The sequence below is a fragment of the Kryptolebias marmoratus genome, linkage group LG20, assembly GCF_001649575.2.
Source record: "Kryptolebias marmoratus isolate JLee-2015 linkage group LG20, ASM164957v2, whole genome shotgun sequence".
In the NCBI taxonomy this organism is placed as follows: Eukaryota; Metazoa; Chordata; class Actinopteri; order Cyprinodontiformes; family Rivulidae; genus Kryptolebias; species Kryptolebias marmoratus.
This window is the reverse complement of record NC_051449.1, coordinates 14,079,585-14,104,561: the sequence shown is the minus strand read 5'-3', so window position 1 is coordinate 14,104,561 and position 24,977 is coordinate 14,079,585. Positions and strand designations below refer to the sequence as shown.

The window sequence follows — 24,977 nt, the reverse complement described above, 5'->3', positions numbered from 1 at the left end:
GGGGGGGGGGGGGGGTTAATTTATTTTGAGAAATGCAGGAAGATAGTTTGGATGGGTATGACTCAATACACGGCCGGATCATGAGACGAGACACTGTAGGTCTCTGTCCCCCTGTACAGTCGAGGCCTTTTCACAAGGCACTCACAAAGTAGTTCCATGAAATGGCCAGTCCATCTTTGAGTTGCCTCAGACTGTTCATAAATCACTAATCGAGGCGGCCATGTCCTGTATAGATGTGAGCTTTTAGAAATAAAACGAGCATTGCGGAACCAAGAGTTGTGGAGCAGAAATCGGCTGTGTTGACGAGGAGTACTGCACATTAAAACATAACGAGTTAACTGAGTTTAGCGATCCACTTAGAGGCAAGCCAGTTTCTTAACTTCATGCAAAGCTGTTGTCCATCATCATCAATCTTTTCCCCATTAATAATTCTGTTTAATGTTGTTTAGGCCTTTAAATCCCTCAGACAGGTGGTGGCACAGACAGGATGTCATCACTACATCACAACCTTGAGCCGTAAACTCGACTTACAGAACCTTTTCACATGTTTTGAAGTCAAAACATGACCAGCTTCCCTGCAGGCTGGTTCTAGTACAAATTATAAGTCCCATAGTTGCTTCACGTTGTTCTTACCCTGCTGCTGTATGTCCAAATTTTTATTTTTATAACACGTACAGCCGTATTAGTTATTTCATGCTTAAAAGAAAAGTCATGTAATGCCACAATTGTGTACAAAGGAGTAGGAAGGACTTAAGGACCCACGTCACTAGTGCGCAGACTCTGGTCGCAAAAATGCAACACAGCAGTTTCCATAAATCAGATTCTGCTGGCTTCAGTCCTCAACACCAGGAGAAGGTGGGGACACTTGGTCTATAATACATACCGTCTGTGTTTGAGATCTACACCGTCTCTCCCCTCCATCTAATGTGCCGTTTAATTCAGATGTAAGGAGAAGATGACAAAAAGACCTTTTTTTTTCCCAAACTAAAATGACTGCATTAGTAATTACACAGATTTTGTCATTATGGAGCAGCATGAATCAGTAGCAGCAAGAAGAGACTAAAAGGATAAAAGTGTTTCAGTGTGCTTTCTCTGACTTACAATCCATCTCTGCCTATTATCTGTGTTTGCCTTAACAAAAGCATCAAGAATGATTGAAGACACTATTAAAGTGAAGGTTGAAGAAGGTGTTTTACCGCCCGCCTGAGTACTTCTGGTAAATATAGAGGGGAGCCTATGCTCGTTCTGTCCTGGGCTGTCAGGGAGTCCTTGAGCCGGGCACACGGGTCCATTGTTGCTCAACGTGTCACTTACTCATTTCTGTGCGTCTGTGTGATCCTGCCAGTGGTCAGGAGGTATCCAGTGTTCCTGGGCAGAGCTCATCGTTCGGCTCAGAGACAGGAGCTGCACATCCAGACGGTCCTCCAAGTCAACCGCACGCTTTACATAGGAGCCAGGTAACCAACAGCAACCGCCTCCAACTGTGTGTCACTGACGTGTTCGCATTAATATGTGCTGGCTTTCATTTGGTTCCACAGCTTCCATCTGCTGTCACTCTTCAAGGGACATTTACAGTTTGTTTGAGCGATGATTTATTCTGTGTTGCTTTTAAATGCCAAGTGAAAGCTCAGTGAGCTCACATTAATCTTTGAAATAAGAATTGCCTCTTTTCACAAATGTGTAAGTAGTGATCTGTAGGCCGAAACAATCCAATCACTTATTCAGTTTGATACTTTATAATATTTGCTGCCTTTTTCTTTTCAAAGGAACAGCTTGCAGACCTATACAGTTTTTAGAAGTTATGCAGCCAATTCAGGCTAGACACCTACAGGTGTTATATTTAAACCCATACATTTCAGCAGGAGATACTCTTCATCACATGTGTCAAACTCAAGGCCCGTGGGCCAGAGACGACCGTTTTTGCAATTTTATCTGACCCCATAGGATTGTGTTTTGAAATGTTTTGGAACTGGCTTATTAATTTGGGACAGCGTGAGTCTGTATCATTCCTCAGCAGCATATTTAGTGCAGATATAAACCTGCAACTAACTAGCTTTGAAGCCAAAGAGATTAAGTTTGAATTTCCAAGAATCTGTTTGATTTTGATCAAATCGGACTGGCAACTGAGAAAAGATGACAGGGATTTGGTTTGAGCTAATATCTATCAGGGTGTCATGGTCTGCTCAAATTCTTTTATTTTAGTATTTTCTTGTCATTTTAAAGTAGAATGTAAGCAGCTCCATGTTTACATTTTTACTTAGGATTATTTTTGGCTGATTTGATGGACTGTGATGCAGTTTATTAGTAACAACAGCAAAAAAGAAAACAGTTGATAGAGGTCAAGGTGTGATAAATGAATACTACTGATGTGTTTCTTCATTATTTGATCTGTTTTTGTTTTTGTTTTTTAAAATGTTGGGTTTTCTTCTAAACTTGGGAAGGATAATTAACCCAGTCAGTCCAGGTTATAAAGTTATTCAATAAACGTTGAATGCACCATTGTAAGAAGGTTTACATGTTTGGTCCTTCTTGATCAATGTCAGCCCTACTGTGGGTCACAAAACACCAGGTTAGGGGTCCTGAAATTACTTCCAGAAAACAAATAACATGAAGAAAATAAATTCTAATGGCATTTTTTCACTCCAACTATTACAAAAGATAAAAACAGTAGTAGCAAATAGGGGAGAAAGTAGTATACCATGAGTTTAATCTATTTGTATGGTTATTATACCCTTATTGATTTAATTTTTAGCAATATTTGGGTAATTAAACCAAAGTAATTTGGGGCTGCAAGTCCCAAAATTGTCATTTTACACCACATCAATAATAGAGCTGGGGGGCTTCATGATCACTCTTTTTGGTGTTATTAGAAGTGCATGTATTGGTTCGTAAAACAGCAGACTACTGTACACCGTAATGCTCCAGACTGTTGGAATTGCTGCCTGACACATTTGCTTCTCATGGGGTAGAAGAACAGTAATCACAAACAGTAATCACAGACACACACTATCTTCGTAAAAGTTCGTGGCTGCAGAGATGAATTTGACTGCATCTATTTGGCCCCCGCACTAATGAAACCACTGATAAATAATCCGCTGCACCTACCTAAAACATCTGAATCTTTCCACAAATCAGAAACCGTTTTAATGGCATGCCTTCAGGACATTTAATCAGAATAATGTCTGTCTGTGACTCATAACAAACAGGCAGATGGCAGCGTGACATAAATGGTGTTTTGATGAATTTTTTTAAACGGCAGCAACAGTATTTGCGTTCAAGCATGAAGAAAGCTGACATTTAAACCCCAGCCGCTTCATTAGGTAAAACCAGCAGAATTGTTTTTTTTTAAAGCTAATACTAATGAGCCAATTAAATAACAGAAACTCAGTGTTTGTATACAGTCTGTGCAGAAATACTGAGTCATCTGAAGGAAAACTTTAAAGGGAAACTTTGAAAAATAATTGATAGTAACCACTTTTGATGATTACATGAAAGTCTGGCTGCTTGGAAAGGAACGATTGTTAGTTTAAAACTTTTACACAGGAGTGTAAATACTGTTAGCTCGACCTTAGAGAAGCTAGATTCTATTTCCAGTTAAAAAAACAAACAAAAAAACAATGAAAAGCAAAGCTTGAAGTACGTTTTATTAGGTAATAGATGGTAATATTTAATAAGAGATTGTTGTGTGTTTTGTAGGGATGACTTATACAGAGTGGAGCTGGACAACATGGTGGGAGACGAGATGTTTTACAGCAAGGTATGACCCACTTTTGGTGCAAACACACACCCACTGATAAATAAAATGTTTACACACGCCGAACAGCTACTGCAGGATCTGCCTTGTCGTTTGTGTGTTTCAGAAACGGACCTGGGAGTCCAATAAGAACGATATCCGAGTGTGTCGGATGAAGGGCAAACACGAGGTAAAGCACAAAACCACACAAAGATCCACTCCTACAAACAGCATCGCAGACTCTTACACAGAAACAGCAGCTGTTTCAGATAGATTGCACCTGCTTACAGAGCTTACACCAATTTGATCTTGTTGAACCACAATCAGTAACTCATCTAATCGAGCTAATGCAGTCAAATGTTACTGGGAACGCATTTATTTTGCACACCTGCACTTTGTCAGTTTCTATTTTATATGGAAATAATCACGGAGTTGGACAATTATGTGATTATATAGAGCCAAAGCTGAGAAAGTTGTATTACCTGACAAAAAGAAGGGATTGTGTGCAGCAGACCCAAAACGGCAAAATGCAATTTGAGTGGGACTTTTTTGGAAAATATGAAAAAAAAGTTGAGTGGGAATTTTATAGAGCTGCACTTGAGAGGAGTTTAGTGACACGGCCTCGGGGAGGGAAGAGTTATTGAAAACAGGTGATAAAGGAAGGTAACGGTGAGATGTGTGGAGGTGGAGGAAAAATAGAAAAGAAACACAAAGAGGAGGGGAGAGGGCAGCCAGTCGGTGGTGGGAGCGCAGAATGAAAGAGGAGACGGTGTAGGAGGGAATAAAAGAAGAATTAAAGTTGTGATAAAACTGGAACAAAAACAATAGAAGGACCGGCTTGAGGTGGAGACTAAAGACAGAAAAGTGACTCATGTTGGATAACTCCGAAAATGCGAGCGATCTTTAAAGCTCAGGGTAAACTTCATAGATTTAAAACATAACTGTGAATCATCTGGCCTGTGCTATAGATGAAAAATCTTTCAGAGTCAAGACAAATACTGATATGTATCAATTATAGGGAAGTCTGCCTCTGTTTTCTGTCTCTGTATCAGTGCTGAAAGCCAGCATGAGAATACAGGATCTTTTTAAAATGTTTGAAATGCTTAAAGGAAAGCTTTGACAGCAGTTGAATGAGAAAAGTGACGCAACTTGGATGTCTTTACTGTAAAAACGCAACATAAAGGAGGATTTAATTCGGTCTATAAGGCAAGAAGATGTCAGAATATGACAAATCAAAATGTAGCATTGAGATAAGTGAGCTTTTGAGCTTTTCTTCTTCAATAAAAACGAATGTTTAAACTGTTAAAACACGATTTAATGCATTAGAAGATGTATGTATCAGTTCAAAGAAGAGGAGTCAGGCAGGACAACGGAGCAAGAAGGAACATTTGCTGTATTTAAAGTGGATTTATTCTTTTTAAACTGTCACTCTCTATGTCTGACAGCACACATTTGTGTCTCAGGTCATCATCAACTTAAAGGCTTAGGAAAAAGAAACACCAACTTCACATTTTATTCTGGCCATTCCTGCTTTTACAATGTGTCTGTCTGTTAGGGGTTCAGATTTGCGTAGAAGAAATTCAGCCGTCCCATGTTTCTCTCAACACATCTTGTTTCAAATTACGCTGCATTCGTCACACATCAAATCAAAGTCGTCCAAACCTATTTGAGTTAGACTTTTGGTTTATTATTAGCTGCAAATTGTTATCAGAAAGTTGAACTTTCTGTCACTGAATGCTCCGTCAGTGCATTAATGGAAGTCAGCATAATGAAACTAAACTGGTATCGCCGTTTAAAAGCTCTGAATGTCCCCATTTAAAATGAAAACACTGGAACGCAGTGACAGTGAAGCTCATGATTTATGGAGCTGATATGAAAGAGAAACTCATTGTGATCACAACTAGAATATTAAGCTCCTGGCTCGTGGTTGCATTACTTCATTACATCATTTGTCTTTGGTGTGATGTTTTAATAACTCGGGTCAGTTCATCACATGACTTACAACAAGATTACCACTAAAAGATGGATAAGCACCAACTATCCGTGATTGAAATGCAGACAATCTAAATGTAAAACTGCCAGTCGAGGATTTTTCTGACAGTTTGCTGAATGTGAGGCTGATGATTGGCTCAGAGAGTTAATGAGAACTGTTAGGCTGAGGACTGTAGGCTTATTGAGTGTAATCTGGGTCTGGAAAACAATTTCAAAGGACGGCAGAAGTGTCCTAATATGCCCATAAACCAAGCTGCAAATGCAGATGCAAGAAAAGACCTCTTCCAGCGACAGTCCCAAAAACACAGAAGCAAAAAATCAAGGTAAATACAAGTGTGTAATAACGACTGGAGACAAAAAAGGGTAAACACAAACAAATCAAGGCTGTATAGGTTTTCCAAAAGGAAACAGAATGAGGGCCATCCAAAAGAGAAGATGTAAAACCCACGGATTGAAAATAAAACAGGACCAGACTCACCAGGAAAGGAGTCTTTGACATAAAATGAGATTTATAAAAAAAAAAAAAAAATTAAATAAACTAAATTAAACCCTGACACCATGTCATTATGATGACTGAGATTTTTTTTTTTAATTATGTAACAAGTCCCATTCAATTATTAGAATTTCACATCAGGAACAACATTTATTTAACAGTAGCAGCACTTTAGGCTATTGGATGACACAGGTGATCTGCGAGGACAGGTGGGGCTTTGTTTGTAGGTATAAACATATTACCCCATGCAGAAGTACAGCTACTTTAGAGCCATTGAATTCATGAAGGCAGGAATTTCATGAAAAGAAACTAAACAAGAAATATCCTCTCCTTCCGTCTTGTAATCTTTTGTCCCTTTTCCAACAGGGAGAGTGTCGGAATTTCATCAAGGTCCTGCTCAGCCAGCATGGGGGCCTGTTTGTGTGTGGAACGAACGCCTTCAACCCTCTGTGTGCCAACTACACTGTTAGTATTCCTCTATCTGTAACTTCATGATCCGCTCTGCATCTGCTGTTTGGTTTGTGTTTCATCCCTCTGATCTGTTTTGCAGCGAGACACTCTGGAAATGGTCGGAGAGCCCGTCAGTGGGATGGCACGATGCCCATACGACCCACGACACGCTAATGTGGCGCTGTTTGCAGGTGGGATATTGGCTTTGCACTCTAAGGATAAAGAAACAACTCCAAATCTCAAAAAACTGGGACGTTACTTAAAATGTAAATAAAAACAGAATGCAGTGAGTTGCGACTCTCATAAACCAACATTTTATTTCCAGTGGAAGATAGTAAACATATCAAATGTTTAAAACTGTTGCCATTTTTAGGGAATGAAAGGTCATTTTGAATTTTATGGCAGCAACACATTTTAAAAGAAGTTGGGGCAACAAAAGGTTGTAAACATAAGTGATACGAATGAGAAACAGCTGGAGGAACATTTTGCTACAAATTAGGTTAATTGGCAGCAGGCCAGTAAGAGGACTGGATTTAAAAAGAGAGTTTTAGGGAGGCTGAATCGCCTAGAAGTAAAGATGGGCAGAAGTTCACCAGTTAGTGCCTCTGGCATGGGCAGCTTACACATCTTGAAAGGCTCCATCATTGCAGAAACGTATCTACGGGTCTTAGAGCAACACCTGCTCCTATCCAGAAGGTGTATCTTTCAAGGAAGGCCTTTCACATTTCAGCCAGACAACGTCACACCCACTGTATCCATTACAACAGCAAGACTTCGTAGGAGAGGAGACCTGCCTGTAATCTGCACCTCTCACCAATTTAAAACAGTTGACACATTGTGAAACAAGAAACCCGGCGAAGACGACCCAGGACTGTTGAACAGCTACAATCATTGCTAACTAGCTATACAATTTATTGTTTAAAAATCTGATAGTGTGTTTCATAGTTAATAAAATATGGGTTTATGAGATTTCCAAGTAATTGCATTCTGTTTTTATTTACATTTTACACAACATCCCAACTTTTTTAGAACTGGGGTCATGGTTTTGTAGCAGACATCTGACTTAGTTTTCAGCTCTGGACTTTGAAACGTCTGCAGCTATAAGTTTACCTTTACAAATGATTAATAGTCAGACCTCTGGCTGCATCACTTGTTTGGTTTTAATCTTTCTGACCTTGTGCTATCTCTGTATCTGTCTTCCCCCTCTCCTTCTTAATCTTCTCCCTCCGTGTCTCTCTCTCTCTCTTTCTCTCTCTCGCTCTCCCAGATGGAAGTCTTTTTACCGGCACAGTGACAGATTTCCTGGCCATCGATGCAGTGATCTATCGCAGCCTCGGCGACAGCCCCGCTCTCCGCACAGTCAAGCACGACTCCAAATGGTTCAGAGGTACTTCCAGAAACATTAAAAGAAACCAAGAAAACCTCCAGCCGAACAGCCAGCATGCAAATAATCAAAACAATCTGCTTCAACACTTTATGAAAACTGAATCATTTCGTCTTTTATAAGTGGCTTACATCTGAGACAAAATTTTTTTTTAAATTTAAAGGGCTAAATAATAAGCTCCATTCAGCAGAAGCAGACATGATTAGGCCTTCCTTTAATAGACTTTTTCTAATAGGAGCACGTTCAGACAGAATGATGTATTCAGGTTAATCAGAATCCCCGCAGATTCAAAGTTTTCAGGCTGCGACTGAACTGGAAGGCCTTGGGCAAATAACAAGTCCAGGCAAGTCAACACTGGAGCCGAGGAAGATGAATAAATGATTAAATTATCTGTTGTCCATTTTGATAAATTAAACAGGACATAAATGTTTAATAAGTGAGCTCTGTGGACTGAAGGTTTCATGTTGATGTTGGTCTTATTACAGAGCCATTTGAGGTACCGTGGGAGCTTTGTTTGACTCCCTCCCTCTCCCGGCTCTTCATTACTGCCCACTACTGAAGGCAAAAGAGGGATGAAGCCCATATCTGTGTGTTCATTTGTCCGTACTGTTAGCAGAATATCTCATGAACCAGTGGGCATATTTGAACGAAACTCACTGGATGAGCATTAACAACTGATTAGGTTATGAACTCAACCCCATTCAAGATGGCCGCCACAGCTAAGCAATCTTTGCAAACACATAAATGACTGTAGCTCGACAAATTTTACAGCTTTAAATTTGATGTGGTAGTAGCTGAGACTGATCCCCAACACATATTCAAGCGAGATCTGTTTTTAAAACTTTGCCATTAACTTTTAGTGTCAAATGTTTGTTAGCAAAATATCTAGATGGTCTGAGTGTCATCCCCATCACATACTCAGAGTGCTACACATTTTGTACAATTTTAGCTTTAAACCCCGACATTAACTGTTGACTTTAACCTTGTTTGTCTTTTAGCAGAATATTTCATGAACATCAAAATGGATCTTAATGAAACTTTCAGAAATTAATCATTGGATTTACATCTAAAACTGATTAACTTTTGAAACCATCCCAATTCGAGATGGCCACCATGGCCATGATCTTTGGAAACACAAAAATGGTTATAACTCAGCCTATTTTAACTGATATTGAGCTAAGATTTGATGTGGTGGCAGCTGAGAGTCGCCCTCAACACTTAATCTGAGCGCTAACACATCTTGCGGGATCTCACTATAATATTATTTACAAAGTTTGACTAAAACATTTACATGTCTGCCATTTCTCATTGTAAGATGATCGTAGTTTAAATGGCATGAAAGGTGGCGGGCGATATGCATTCCTTCAAGGAATTCCAGGCCTTTAACTTGGACATCTTCAGACTGTGTGTTACCTCACAGAGATATCTTTTTATGTTTTACAGAGCCCTACTTTGTAAGCGCCTTGGAGTGGGGGCCTCATATTTATTTCTTCTTCAGAGAAATGGCTATGGAGTTTCATCATCTAGAAAAGGTCATCTTTTTCTCTTTTTATTTGCCCCCGTCCTTTTTTTTCTTTCTTTCTCCATCTGCAGTCTATCATGTGTCATTTTCTTATTCCAGGTGATGGTGTCCCGTGTGGCTCGCGTGTGTAAATCGGACCTGGGCGGCTCTCAGCGCGTCCTTGAGAAACAGTGGACTACGTTTCTGAAAGCCCGGCTCAACTGCTCCATCCCGGGAGATTCGCACTTTTACTTCAACCTCCTGCACGCCACAAGCGGCATCATCCACATGCAGGGACGAGACGTCATCCTGGGTCTCTTTTCTACACCCCCAAACAGGTACAGAGGACACTCACAGAATGCACAAAAATTAAAGAGTGACACTATTTTTTCTAATTATGTCCTCCACCCCCCCTCCCCCGGCTTGTCTCTGGTAGCATCCCGGGTTCTGCAGTTTGTGTGTTCGACATGCAGCAGCTCGCTCACGTTTTCGAGGGTCGGTTTAAAGAGCAGAAGTCCCCCGAGTCCATTTGGACACCTGTTCCAGACGAGGCAGTGCCTAAACCAAGGTAATGTGATGCAAAGTGCGTATGAGGAAAAAATTAAAATCAGCAGAATACTGCAGTGCTGCTGTCCTGAGCATCTGTCCCACAGACACTTAGCTATTCAGTAAAATCCAGCCTCCAGGAGATAAAAAAGATAATCTCATCTTTCTCTCTCTCTCTTATTTTTTGCCACCTTCCCCCTTCTCCTCCTCATGCATGCAGGCCCGGGGGATGTGCTGTGCAGGGATCCAGGTTTAGCACCTCGACCACACTGCCGGACGAGGTGCTGAACTTTGTGAAGACCCACCCTCTTATGGACGAGACTGTCCCACTGCTGGGACATAGACCCTGGGTGGTCAAGACAATGGGAAGGTACACAAAATAACCCATTGTTTCCGTTTCGCTAAATGCAAAACGTATGGAAATTACGCGCCACAGCCTGCATGTGGCACAGGATGTATACTTTGCTGACCTAATTTATCAGCTCATGTGTTCATACAGGTACCAGCTGACAGCCATGGTGGTAGACACAGAAGCCGGCCCCCACAAGAACCGTACCGTCTTGTTCCTGGGCTCCACCCGAGGGACCATCCTCAAGTTCCTAATGATTCCTAGCGGAGATTCTGTCTCTCACAGCAGCGTGTTTTTGGAAGAGGTGGAGGGATTCAACCCAGAGAAGTGAGTGCGAGTCAAGAGATCCTCATCATTTTTCTCCGATGTTTTACAAATCTTGGCACAACGCTCCAGATATCGAGTCCCGCTGCACCTGCTTCCAACTGTGCTTTCCACTTATGAAGTCTCTTGAGCTACACTTACTGAAATCCAAGTTTTTTTTTTGTTTTTTTTTAAATAGAATTACAGCTCAGAGTGAACCCCTACTCACTTAAAACTGCCATATCCATCACAGGTTACTTATACCTTATAATTAAAGTAAGACTGTGCACCTTTCTCTGAGCTGCAGCAGCAGCGTCCTCAGTGGAGAGAGTTACAGGATCTATACTCATTAAATTCTGTTGAGCCTCAGTGTGAGCGGTGCAGGATGTTAGAACAAAGCCTGTCAATCACTCATGCAACAAACCAATAATCTAACTGTCCACTCGTGTCAAGTCAGCACCGGAAAAATGGGATTACTCTGAACCCAAAAAAACGCCTCCATCAGAGCGATTGTGCGCAAAGATATTTCTAACAGGCAGACAGTTAACGAACACTTGCTGCATCTGGAGAATTGTCTGTTGTGATTTATTTTTACACATTTATAGAACATGCACTTGTGAGAGGCTGGACACAAAAAACAATGGAAATCTCAGTCTGAAAAGTGACTAAGAAGCATCAAAAGAATGAATGAAAAAGTTATAATTTAAGCCCCCCAGATGTCATACTCAGGCTGTTTTATTTTTATGTTACAGAAATATAATGAAACACAGGTTTTGTTGCATTCTTTACTGTAAAAAAGTATGCCATAAACTAAACATGTTAGCAAACTAGGAAGAATGTGTAAAAGCCTAAACAAAACACTGTAAAATTCAACAGTTTTGCTTCAACTTAAAAATGTGAGTGAAAAGGGCTGTCTATGTTACGTTAAAAAGCACCATTTTCATCACTGAACGCATCATCCAGTCGCTCCAAAAATGACTAATTATTGTTTGGTTGAAAGCAAGTCTTTACTCGCCAAATGTGTTAAAATAAATAAACGAAACAGCATGCCCCTATTGTCCAAAAGGGAAGACTGACATTTTAGTCTTTCCACCAGCTTGTAGCTTAAAATTTCATCTCATGGCACTAAAATAACGAACAGGTAAAAACCCATTTACTGATGAGTGAATGCTTTGTGATCGTTTGGATGCAATACCAAACATCTTAACAAATGTGCTAAAAATAACAACAGTCAGCAGTAAAAAAGCACCTACAGATCATTTTTTAGCTCATTTCTTCTCCCTGCATCCATGCATGGTTTACTTTTGTGGACAGCTGAACAACAATCCCACACTGTTCAATATTGATTTCGTTATGAATCCTGAGCTTTTACACACCTGATCATTTAATAGTGGGAAGTCCCGCCACAGTTAGCTGGAACTCACCTCTGTGGGTTTTTAAGTGTTTGATCCTGGGTGGACCGCTTCACAGCCCCCCGAGTTCGATAAGTCCAGTCTCTTTTGAACAAGGTCTTCGATCCAGTCACTGGTTCGTTACAGACCAAAAAGACGACAGCGACCTCTGTCTCGTACTGTCCCCAGGTGCGGTGAGGACTCTCCTCAGGCTCGTCAGCTCTTGTCCCTGACTCTGGACCGGAGCAGCCACACTCTGCTGCTGGCCTTCCCCTCCTGCCTGGTCAGGGTGCCCACGTCCCGCTGCCACCTCCACTCGCGCTGCATGAGGTAAGTGGTACAGAGACGCTTTGTGCTGCAGTTGTCTTTCTGGCTGAGAACTTCTTCTGACTGAATGTAGTGCAGGCCAAAACAACGGCCACATTTGTTTCTCCTCTGATTTCTCACTCCACCTGTTACTGTAGACTTTCCAATAAAATTAGCATTTCTGTTTCAGCTTCTGCCAGCAGAGGAGGGATGCTACCTGTGTTTGTCAAATCGCAGCTCGCTTGTTTTGTTTACTTTTTGTTCTGAGAGGATTTCTTCCCCGGAAATAAATATATTTAACTTGAAGAAAAAGGCGTCAGGATTGTGATTTATTGAAAATGCAAAGAAGGTTGTGAGCCTGCTTCCTACAGAGCTCATATAACATTGAACAAGAATCCAGTTGATGCAATATGTGGGGCTGCTGTGTGCAAAAGATTTCATTCGACAAAGTTTCCTCAAATTTCAAAACATACCACATACAGTATATCTCATTGAATACTTTTCACATAATGGGATTTTTATGACCAGCTGACCAGTAAATGAATCCCTGATAAGTTGAATCCAAAACATTTGATCCAGCTAATCATTAAACAGTTTGTAATTTATTTTCACTGTATGCCTCTGCCTGTCCTGCAGAAGCTGTCTGGCTGCCAGGGACCCGTACTGTGGCTGGACCAAAGGCAGCACCTGTTCCTTCCTGAGACCAGGCACACGGTGAGGGGAACAGACACACACAAAGACACACTAAACATTCCGAATTACCTACTAGATGCACTGACCCCCATTGTCAAGCTATGCATAGAAACTTTATCCTGAAAGCTGCACATGTGATCATTATTCAGACAACAAAAACACACAAAAGGAATTGACAACAAAACAAAGAAAGCATGAAATATTCTGTAGTGCCAGTGGTATTATGTCTTTATCATCGGCAAACACAAAGCCTTGAAATGTATCATCTGTAATTCAATTCTCATCCCCATCTGCACAGTTGACCCTCACCTTTGACCCTGCAAAGAAAAAAGATCAATAATGAGATCAGTAGCGTATCTTATTACAATGGAGGGTTCACCAAAGCTTCATGTTCATTTCAGTGATAACTACTATCAGACTCCTTTATACAGAATAGAGAGCATCTTTATTGTTTTTACATTCAGTTCAGTTTTAGACTTGTTTACATTAAGTTCCTTGTTGTGTTAGGTGGTAAACACAATTTATTCTTCACCCATTAGAGCTCAAATAACAAACTCACTGAGAAAAATGTTGCTCACCTGTAATTTCTCTGTGGCTGCAGGATTCCTTTTCAACAAGATGTGGAATTTGGAAACACCAGCTCCCATCTAGGAGACTGTGATGGTAGGTTGCTGCAGTTTCATGGATGCTTCTGGCTCTTAATAGTTATTTAGGAAAAGCTCCACCTTGTGGCTCAAAACTTTATTACACCTGGGTGCTTGTGACTGAACATTTTGTCCTGATACAGCAAAATGAGAGAGTGTTTATAACAGACTGTATAATACGGCACCGTTTTTTAATCTAGGATACCACATTCCTCGCCAGCGCAGTGTCCTTTCCTTTTTCGTATCTTGGTATCAATCTCATTCAGGGGGATGAAGAACCAGTAATAACACAAAATACTCCCAGTGTGGGACAGTTTAATTAAACAGGATGTGGGAGAGGTTCAAGCGATGTCAGATGGGAACTGCACTGTCCTTTTGGCTCATGAAAGATGAAAAATCTGAGGTGATAACTGAGAAACAAGCTGGAAAAAGTTTTACTTAAAATGTCACATGATTCTGTTAAGTTCCGACGTCAGACGTGCTGTTTCACAGTCATAAAGTTAATTCAGATGAAAAGGTTCCATATCCTAGGCACTTTTCTCACACATTTGTCCTAAATGGATACACTGACTTCTAATTGAAAACTGATGCTGTCAGAAGTAAGTGACGCCAGACTGCAGACCTGACAGACTTTTATTCGAAGGATGAAAGCGCTGGAGAGGTCGAGCCAGAGTCGGGCCTTTGAGCTGCTGTGTCTGCAGATGGTAGCGATTAGAGCCATGTGGAAACACTGAGGTAATGTGAGGAGAAGACTCTCGGGCCAGGCTGGAAAGTGTGAGGGGAGAAAAAGAGTCCGCCGCTGCGGTCTGAGCTGTGCTGATGACAAGTGCAGGCCACGCTTAACCTGGAGCTTTTGAGACCTCAAGGCCAAACTGGAGCAAAGATCCTCTGAAGCATGAATATTATAAGCATATAAAAATAAAAAATGATCAATGGTGAAGGAAAGTTTTTTTAGGAGTTCATTTATTATCAAACCTTATGTCTTGAGTGCATCTTGCAGAAAACTGTTTTAGGTACAAGTCCAATTCAAAAAAGTTGGAACGTAGTGTAAAACATACAAAAAAATAGCATACAATAATTTGCTATATGTATAAACCCATATTTTATTTGCAATAGAACATAGTAAACATAACAACTGCTTAAAAAAAGAAATTGTACAATGTTTTAGGTGAAAAAATGTCATTTTAGATGATAGATGGCAGCAAAAAAGGTTGGAACAAGATCAAAAAACGATTGTAAATGTAAGTGGTACAAATAGGAGACAGCTGGAGGAACATTTTGCAACAAATTACTTTAATTGTCAACAGGTCACTGGGTATAAGAAGAGCATTTTAGAGAAGCTGAATCTTTCAGAAGTTAAGATAGGCAGAGGTTCACCAGTCTCGAAAAACTGCATCTAAAAAATTTTAACAATTTCAGAATAATGTTTTTCAATGGAAAATCTGGAAGACTTCAAATATCCCATCTTCTGCAGTTTATTATATCATCAAAAGATTTCAAGAATCTAAAGAAATCGCTTGAGCTCAAAGAACAAGGCTAAGAGTCAATATTGATGCCTGTGGTTAAAAGTCAGCTCTGATTCTGTTCTGGACATCACTGCATGGACTCGGGAACATTTCCACAAATCACTGTCTGTAAACACAGTTCATCATGTAACTCATAAATGTCTGTTAAAGTTCTTTCGTGCAGTAAGGAAGCCGTATGTGACACCATCTAGAAATGCAGCCATCTTCTCTGAGCCAAAGCTCATTTAGAAAGAACTGAGGCAAAGTGGAAAACTGGTCTGTGGTCAGACAAGTTGAAACTTTAAATTCTTTTTGGAAACCATGGATGCCAGGTTCTCAGTACTAAGAGAGACCATATAGCCTGTTAGCAGCACATAGTTCAAAAGCCTGCTTCTCTCATGGTATGGAGGTGCATTAGCACCTATAGCATGGGCAGCTTACACATCTGGAAAGGCATCATTAATGCAGAAAAATATATGCAGGTTTTAGAACTTTTTCAGAAATTAAGTTGTAATATAAAGAATGATTTGTCGCCTGTGGTCACACAATGAGTGTGAATGTTGTTTGAATTGTGTTACTAAATGTCATATTTATATTTGTATCTTTGAACTCTTTAGGAATTCTGCAGCAGAGTTTATTGATTGAGCCAGAGAGCTTAGTTTCCCTCAACCTCCTTGTGGCATCTGCAGTGTCTGCATTCACCATCGGGGCGGCGCTCTCCGGACTGGCCGTGTGCTGGATCATGGCCCATAAGCCTGCCAATCGTCGCCACGGCGGCACCTCGCAGTCCTCCATCCAGCGGCGTGAGAGAGGCCTGCTGAGTAACGCTGGTGGGATGGCGGGCTCCGTGCTGAGCGTGACACGGCAAGGAGGTGGGGAGCGCTCCTGCTCACAGGGCGGGGAGACCCTGTTTGTCATGCCCAACGGCTGGGTAAAGTCTGGAGAGCTGGACCCCGGGTTCCTGCCCACCCCGGAGCACACGCCCCAGCAGAAACGCAGAGGCCTACGACTGTCCGACTCCAACTCTGGAGGCTGGGACACAAGCCAGACGTACCTGGGCGGAGGTTCTGTGGGTCTGGGCTCGCCCTGTCGTATGCCCCCCTCCGTCTACCTGACTACCAGACTCTTCCAGCAAGGTGGGGGCGGGAGACACTGTGGTGAGGGCCGTGGGAATGACACGCCACGCCAGCATTATGTCTGCTTAAACAAACAGGAGAAAGGAGGAAAGGGTACACCTAAAGCCCCCCTCAGGAAGTCAGCAGGAGAGTATGTCTACCCCATGACCCCCCAGGACTCACCTGAACGTCGGAGGGTGGTGTCAGCACCCAGCGCCCCCATGGAGTACAGCGAGCCTCTGCCTTTGCGTTGGCCAGGCCAGGAAGGATACATCCTCAGCAGCCACGGAATGGTCCCTGTCCCCTTGCCCCCGCCTCCCATGCCTCCTCCAAGCGGCCAGAGTTACATGTCCCAGCAACACACACCGGGACTGAGCCGGGCTCTGCTGAGGGGGGCGCTGGAGCGAGGGGAGCTGGGAGAGCTGGTGGACCTCAGCCATCTGATGAGTAAGAAAAACTGCAGTGACAGGACTCAGACTGGCCAGTGACTGTGGAGAAAATGAAGGAGACAGGATTCTGTCTATGTGTGGAGCTCTTATTTCCATAGATCTCTCCTTTTCTCCTCATTCCGTCAGTCCCTCTCCCCTTTCCATTCTCTGCTCCCCTCCCCCCACACATTCATATTTCATTGTCATCCATCTCCCTCTGTGCTGTCAGTCTCTCAGGCAAAACCCCTTCAACCCATAATGAGTCTTTCCTTATGACTGGCTGCAGGCTTTGCCACTCATATCATGGCTCACACTAATTGGTCAGATGGACTGAGGTTGTTGCTGTGTCTGCAATGCAGAGTTGCCTTTCTCTCCCGCTCTCAGCGGCAGCAGGACAAGGGAGGAGAGGGGATGAAGGGGAAAGAGAGACAGAGAGAAAGAAAAGCCCAAACGGGGGAGCAAAGAGGATGAGGACAGAAACTTAGAGACTGCTTTCTCTGGGCAAATTGACTGAGGCTGCAGAGCTGGGATTGGGATCCTGGGTCCCTCTTCTGTAACATTAACAAGACTGCCAGCCATCTGTTTCCAACTCCTGTTTCCTGTTGGTCTGATTGCCAACGAGGTACTTGAAGAGAAATTGCAAATTCTGAACCTCGTAAAAGTATCTAAAGCTCATCGTGATTCATCAGACAGAGATTAGAGTCATTCTGACTAAACAGATGAATCAAAGCAACATCCTTTTTCTTGTTCCTCGTGGTAATATTTTTCTCCTTTCTGCACACATACAAGCCCTTGCTTACATGTTTTTGTACAGGTGGGGTCTTCAGTATTCTATAGAAAGCATGACTCGTGTGCCAAATGCCTCTAAGTCGTCTCATAGGGATATGGGACCATAACTCATGTCTGTGGAGAGCAGAGTGCAGGACTGAAATGTCAGCAGTATTCCTGCCAACCACACGCTCTGTGGAATGACAGCGTCTCAGCTGTTTGTTCCCTGTTTTTTCCTCTCCCCCTCCACTCCCCGTTTTCTTTAATGACCAATAATTCCTCAAGGACATCGGGTGGGGTTGGGCCACAATGCTGGACTGATGGGAAAAGTCGAGCAGAAAAGAAGACAAAGGGTGGGAAATAAAGAATTTGTTCTTGCGAATGTAAAAGAAATGCACTGAAAAAACACATTTGTCTGTGCAGAACGCAGCCTGGCTTTATTGGGTATAATTAATTGTAAGTCTGTAAGCCCACCGTGGGTCAAGGTCCAGTGAGTATGACGCAGTGCAAAGTGACAGTTACAGTGGTTCTGATTGAAACCTCAGAGCCAATAGGGGTAATGGAAATGTTCCCAGCGGGCAAATGGAACCATATATTCAGCCTATCAAAGTGTCCTGTTCCATGAAAGGGGTGTGTGTTCAGATCAACACAGCATGGGTTTGCATTACAGCAGAGACTGAAGTCAGAAAAACACAGAATAATTCTTTAAAAAGTAATGCAGATCTTTCTTTACGTACTTCATGGTTTGATTCGTTTAGTTGCAGTCTGTAAATCGACAAATGAATGCTGGTTTGTGCTGACCCTGTTTTGAGCAGCAATATGGAGTTTAATTGTAAATAGTGAAACTTCAGTTTAGTTAACATGATCCTGTAAGGCAGTAGCTCCAAAAAATATAGGCAGACAGAAACTACACATCATGTCGTCCACGTTGGCTTTTTTTTAATTATTATTATTATTATTATTATATACAATTCATATCAACCGGCATCAGGATGGATTTCACCGAGCCAGTGTGTCTTTCTCACATCGATGTGCCAAACCAAGCTGATGGAAGACTTTTTGATGCCTGATCACTGAAGCAAAAAATAAAGAAAGAAAGAAGAGAAACTTGTCTTAAAGTGCCATGAAAAATATCATGTCAGTTAGCAGTGCACCTTTTTCATGTACTGTGATTTTGAAGAACTCTCTGATTGCAGTATTTTTGTGATCTGTATGCCTTTGACTCTACATGCTGAATGTCTCATTTCCTTTAATTGATTTAGGCTTGTACTGTTGAGATCATTTGTTCAGCTCCCTTTTGTCTGTGCGGATTTTTCTGATGCTGAACGCCACCGCTGAAGGTCTGTCTACTTTCATACTTCATGCAGCATAATGTAAATATGTAAAAAAAAAAAAAAAAAAATGAATATAGACAGTTTGTCACGCCCTCTGTGGTCACAATGGTTATGTATTCTCCGACGCCATAACATGAACTGTGTTTACTCCAGAATAGCTCCCATTTTATAATAATGATTCCTCTGTACTTTAAAGGAAAACCTTCAAATGGACTGGAATGCATTGAGGGAACACTGTGTAACTCATCCCTTGATTCTAGAGGTTTCGTCTTAGTTTACAGTCTAGTGATTGTCCGTCGTTCATTGCCGACCAACTGCCATACCGAGGGCTCTGGAAACTATTCGTCAGCATCCCAAGCGAACGAATGTGCCTCATTCTTTTCGTTCGGCGACATCATGATGTGCAGTAATAATGAAAAGCACAAAAAAAAAAAAAAACGTGTCTTTGTTTTGTTTTTGAAGGAGCTGTTCTGTATCATTTGTGAATAGTGTAAATAATCACCTTGAATGTACCGTGTATCAGTTTTTGTTGGGGGAGGGATGGGTGTACTGTCTCCGTTCTCCTCAGACGGGACTGTGTTTGAAGGCTATTTTTCGGTGATAATGCTGTGAATAAACTGTATGTACAGTACCTATGTGACTTTTGGCTGAACGCGGAGTTTAGCCGTTTCCTCCCTGTTGTTAGATTAGAACGGCAGGCCTGACCTCAGTCAGAGCTGAGCTGTCTCATTCGACTGATGCCTGTAATGTTTTTGCAGTTGCTAAGCTGCTGCTGATGTAATGATCAGTACTGCTAATAAAAGGCATTATATAACTGACTGCTGCTGTTGGAGAGTTTTGGTTCTGAATGCACTTATTGAAATAAATGCATATAAGCTTGTGCATAAACACACAATCTTAAGTGCAACTTAACTGCAGGACGGCCATCTTGAGAAACCGTGTATATAGTTATTATTGATCACATTCTTTATACATTGTTTATTCGTAAATTTGCAATCAGTTCCAAACATCTTGGAGAACAAACCATAGATCTTGTGCACATGTAGTTTGACTTGAATCATTCTGACAGGTCGAATCATCACTTGCAGGACGTTAGTTCTTCTTTTTTGAGCTGAAGATAGTTCTTAATCAAACTGACTTTATGTTCGCGGGTGTTGTTCTGCTGCAAAATAACATTTTGAGCTATGTGCAATTGCATGGATGGTATTGCATAATGGATAAATATTTGCTTGTCTTTCTCAGCATTAAGGGTGTCATTAATTCTGCCCAAAATCGGAAAAGATCAAAAACCTCCACCATGCTTCACTGTTGCCTGCACGGAATGCTTGCTGCCATTTTTCTGCACCCCAGCTTTTGTGCATCGTTGAGTTGCCTGGCCTTGTTCCTGTGTCAGTGGTTTGGCTTGTAGGCTGTAATTCTTCCATAAAAAATAAAAACACTTCTGCCCAGGCTTTTCAGAACATAGATAGGTGTGTTTTGGTTCTTGCAGATTTCTGCTCATTCTGAGGTGATGGCGCTGCTTAACATCTTCTGATTTTGCTCGACCGACCACTGTGCCTGCAGTCCTCAACCTTCTGAACGGAAAGACTCTGAGACTTTTTTCCACCACCACTAGATGGACCCGGATGCTGGGCGTAACTCTGAGGGAGGAACAAACGCTCCCATGGGTGTCTTTGAATTAAGTGAACACTGTCTCTGTCTGAGCTGCTAGCAGGAAACAGACAGCTGCTCGGCTGCGGGCTGTGGCCTACAGCCAAGACTAACTCTTGATCACTGATTTGATAAAAGACTGCAAAAGATTTCACATGTCTGTCAGTATTGTTTACTTGAAAACTCAATTTAAATGTTATTGAGCCCCAAACATGAGTGTACAACGCAAGAAAAGTGAGTTGTTGTTTTTTTTTATAGGAATAAATGTGTTTATAATTATCAGGCACCTACAATAATCAGTAATTTTCCCTTCAATGTTTTAGTTTCATTCCTTTGAACTGAATGTCATTGTTACATCAGAGTCTGTGTGTCGTCTCTCTCCCCCTCGCTCTGTTTTTTCAGCAGGTGAAGCCAACCTGCGTGCTCCAGCCTTAACGGAACGACGAGGGGTTTGAACTGCTGGACTCTTCTGTATGATGAACACGTGGCTGACTTGAGACATAAGGTAGGTAAAAATGCATGCAGAAGCTGCTAGAGGTAACAAAATTCATGTTTTATTAAATATATATATACACACATCCTATTTCAAAGAACAGCTTTTTTTATTATTATTATTATTTTATTTTACATGTCAAAATTCTTCTTAGCCCTTTAAAATTTCAGTTCTCTCTAGGGCCACCAGTTCTGCGGGGAACTGAAAATAAAACCAGCTCCTCTGGTACTTTCAATTCCCTCCTCAGTCACGCAGCATTACAGACGAAGATCAGAGTCGCCGTAATGAATCCGATTAAAACACCTGGAACAATGTCATTTATTTCAAACAATGACACGCAGACACGTAGATTGGTGGGGAGGGGAGGGGGGAACAGGTGGCGGGGTGGGGGCTTGAACTGGGTTACGTGTAAATCTTTTTTAATAAAAAATAATAGCTAATGGAATCAAAGCAGCAGTTTGTGGAGGAGATCCACTCAGACACCCGTAGAAACGCGTGGGCGGGTAAATATTCATCCATCCAGTTTGAAGGAACTGTTTGGAAGTAGTTAACAACAAAAGCAATATGGATGGGTGTGTAGCAGACGACGAACACGATCAAGTTTGCTGTTACGATGCCGACAAGGCTTTTCTTTTCCCCTGAACTGCTGTGCTTCCTTAACAAAATAATGACCTGACTGGAGCAGAACACAGTGGTCAGCAGAGGAATGCTATAAGCTACAAACACCAGAAGAATAATAAATTTTAGACTGAGTGGATTGTCTTTACATCTTTCGTAGCATGTCCAGAGTCTCTCGGGATAGTTCTCCTTGCGAAAAACAAAAGCCAGAGCCACCAGGAGGGCCCAGATGATCAAGCACACAGAAGCAGCTGCTGCCTTCTTCCTCTTCCAGAACCTGGCCTGCAGAGGGAACCTTACGACCAGGTAGCGGTGGACACTGATGGCCGTCGTGGTCATCATGCTGGCATACATGTTGATAAAATGAACACTTATGAGGAAAGTGCACAAGCAAGTCTTCGGGAGGGGGAAGAAGGTGTCATAGATCCGGAAGGGAAGGGAAAGGATGAGGGCCAAATCAGCAACTGCCAAGTTCAGCATGTAGATGTGGGTGTCTGTCCAGGAGCGCCGGATGGAGATGAAGGCCCGCAGAGCAGCGACATTAACAAAGAAACCCACCAGAAACACTGGACTATAGGCCAAAAATTCAAAAAGGCCTACCGCTGTTGTGGCATTACCATTTGTGGTATTGCAGGGCATTTTGTAATGTATCAATGAAATAGAAGACCTGTGTAAAAACAACAACAACAAAAACAATTAGTACAATGATCTGAGATCCAAACAGATAAAATGGATTTTTTTTAAATATCAAGTTTATTGTAATCTAATACTTTTAGCGTTTGTAAGGAAGTTTCAAAAAGCTGTCTACGTTCAAACCTGTTCATTCCAATGATGTCGGCTGTCTGCAAGCTCCCAAAAAGGACAGTCCGCAGCTGTCACCGTTTGCAAATCAGTTGGCTGTCAAAGAATTGTCTCGTCACAGTCGTCTGACTTTGCAACACCGGAAAACACAGAAGAAGTGTTTTTTTAAAAGCGACTCACTGAATCTCCACGGTTCGAACGTGCTCACTTTTCCTCAGTAGCTAAAAACCTCAGCACCAACTTTCTGTTGTTCATAACAGAAATAAAATCCAAAACTTACCGAGTGAGCTGCGCTCTTCTTTAATGCCTTAATGAACCTATTCTGCAGACGTGCGCATCTTTTATTGGCACGCCTGCATTGTTCATGCACGTTGGGTCATTTCCTCTCTCTTGTAAAACGTCTGTTATGTGTGGCTGCTTCAGATCTGCAGATCAGTAAGTGGCCATTTTCACATCCTCTTTCAGTCTTAAATATTGAGAGCTTAAATGCTTGATTGAGACCCTTACAGTACCATATACTTTCCCGTGTGACAAACTTGTTATTTATTTTTTGTTGTTGTTGTTGTTGTCACAGCAAAAATCCTATTTGAGTTCCATGTGACAGTGAAAATTAAAAAAATTAAATAATTGTTTTAATAAACTGATTGAGACGTATGGCTGACTTGAGACAACTCAAATTCATGTTAATAAAAAAATGCTTGCAATTTTATTTAAGAGTCATGTTTTTTGTTGTTGTTTTCTTATTTCTGTTTAGACAAGAGGGAGAGCCTGGATCCAGACCGGACTCTGAACAGTGTTGGTCTTCATGGACTTCGGATCAAAAATTGAGCCAAATATTGTAGTTTTTCACAGAACGCTCAACTCAGTGTTCACGTTTTGTCAGTCTGAGGTGACCGACTGGTTAAAACGTTAGAGGACAGGAAAAAGACAATAAGCACAGAAGGCTGAAGATACCTGCTATGCTTTTTTGAGGAAACTCAAAGGTAATGGCAAATTGGTAAAATGGTGGAATGACTTCAACAGCCTACAGTATAGGAAATCTTTTAACACATCTGTTACATATTTTCAGATGTGTAAGAACAGTCTTTCAGACAGATGACTCAGCAGAACCTAATTGTTGTAGAATTGGTACAGAAACAACAATACTACCTATTTGGCATATTAAACATGCTGCCTGTGAACAAACACTTGATGCAGTTCATCTTTTAAACACTTTCTTTTATAGGCTGATAAAGAAGGCTGCGTAGAGCTTGATTTTGTTTTCTCCCTGTTCCTTAATAAAAACCACAGTTTTCAGTAATGCCCCTAAAGTTGTTTTGTTTTTCTTTGAGGACATCAAGGGCCAGATTGATTTGGTCCCAGGAAAGCTTACTGGCCCTCGGGTCGTGTTTTGCCCAGCCTGAGGCAGCCAACTTTATCAAAAAATCTGAGTTAAAGTCAAGTCAAATTTATTTATATAGCACTTTTCAGCAACAAAGCGGTTCAAAGTGCTTCCAACTTGAAGCTGCGACAAAAAAGCCTGATAACTAAAGCTTCTGCCTACCTTTGTACTTTTGGAACCTCTTGGTAAAGCTGCAGATTGAAGTTAACGTGTGTCTGAGATGTCAGCGTTCGAGAAGGCACACTGTGGAAAACTAAACATGAAACAGCTACTGGCAAATAAATGTTGTGTCTACACAAATGAATCATTGTTTGTGTCATCACATTTTGCATAGTGCAGCAGACGTAGCAGTTCACACGAGATCTGGATCAGTGTCTTTTTCTTTCCTGTTACACAGAAACACGGGGCAGCGAGTCCACTTTTCATAGTAACGCCTGTCCCGCCCCCCTGCAGCTGCAGAAGTCAGGCAGAAACTGTCACACTTCTCATGGTTAACATCCGTTTTCCTCATCTAACATACATAGTTCTACTAAACACATTCCAATAAAAAAAAAGTACAACAATTCTGGCCAAACAAGTTGATAAATATGAACACACAACATTTCCAGCATGACAGGTAGGAGAAGTGCAGATCTTACCAGTGATGGGCCAGTTGAACCTGGGCTTGGACTCACGCTCCGAGCAAAAAGGCCAATATTAAACGAAGCCCCGCTTCGAGGCTTGCTTCAGCCTCCCTGAAAACACGGGATCGATGAGGAATGAAGCTCCAGGTGCAGACCTGCCTGCACTGACCTGCCTCGCTGAGACAGGAAGTAGTTCATCAGGAGCAAGCTGGGAGGAAAGAAAGAAAGAAAGAAAGAAAGAAAGAAAGAAAGAAAGAAAGAAAGAAAGAAAGAAAGAAAGAAAGATTCAGAAAGCTGAAACAAATCCCCTAACTTTTCACTTTTTTGCACCCCTATGTGGTTTTCTTATGAAAACTTAAAAAAGATGATAAAGTTAAAGGAATAATTAAATAAGTGAAGCAAACCAGGGCAACACAAAACAAACAGCTGATGCCCCTGGTAAGGCAGAACAGAACCTAAATGAGTCGAACTATTTC

At 41.7% G+C, this 24,977-nt stretch overlaps 2 protein-coding genes across 12 annotated transcripts in view; one reads left to right on the top strand and one right to left on the bottom strand.

The window, feature by feature from the left end:
- LOC108239522 (semaphorin-6B) overlaps positions 1-19,753 on the top strand; it is a 35,624-nt gene extending 15,871 nt beyond the window's left edge. For both annotated transcript variants that reach the window (XM_037982081.1, XM_017422278.2), the window contains exons 3-17: positions 1,346-1,457; positions 3,697-3,757; positions 3,861-3,923; positions 6,585-6,683; positions 6,769-6,859; positions 7,936-8,055; positions 9,496-9,584; positions 9,674-9,891; positions 9,990-10,121; positions 10,320-10,469; positions 10,599-10,775; positions 12,332-12,472; positions 13,085-13,162; positions 13,743-13,804; positions 15,908-19,753. In XM_037982081.1, coding sequence (XP_037838009.1) covers positions 1,346-1,457; positions 3,697-3,757; positions 3,861-3,923; positions 6,585-6,683; positions 6,769-6,859; positions 7,936-8,055; positions 9,496-9,584; positions 9,674-9,891; positions 9,990-10,121; positions 10,320-10,469; positions 10,599-10,775; positions 12,332-12,472; positions 13,085-13,162; positions 13,743-13,804; positions 15,908-16,893 — 2,579 coding nt within the window. In that variant the 3' untranslated portion in view covers positions 16,894-19,753. The remainder of the gene's footprint in view (positions 1-1,345; positions 1,458-3,696; positions 3,758-3,860; positions 3,924-6,584; positions 6,684-6,768; positions 6,860-7,935; positions 8,056-9,495; positions 9,585-9,673; positions 9,892-9,989; positions 10,122-10,319; positions 10,470-10,598; positions 10,776-12,331; positions 12,473-13,084; positions 13,163-13,742; positions 13,805-15,907) is intronic.
- Positions 19,754-21,106: 1,353 nt separating this feature from the next.
- On the bottom strand, positions 21,107-24,702 carry gpr35b (G-protein coupled receptor 35 b). Of its 10 annotated transcripts, none has more exons than XM_037982083.1 (4): positions 24,202-24,702; positions 24,041-24,121; positions 22,513-22,626; positions 21,107-22,363 (listed from the first exon to the last, which is right to left on the bottom strand). In XM_037982083.1, exons 3-4 carry the CDS (start codon positions 22,518-22,520, stop codon positions 21,481-21,483), a joined length of 891 nt encoding a protein of 296 aa, XP_037838011.1. In that variant the 5' UTR covers positions 22,521-22,626; positions 24,041-24,121; positions 24,202-24,702; the 3' UTR covers positions 21,107-21,480. The 10 variants fall into 10 exon arrangements, with proteins under 10 accessions (XP_037838011.1, XP_024862991.1, XP_037838010.1 ...); XM_025007223.2 differs by having other exon boundaries at positions 22,513-22,622; XM_037982082.1 differs by having other exon boundaries at positions 22,778-24,702.
- Between the last annotated feature and the right edge of the window lie 275 nt (positions 24,703-24,977).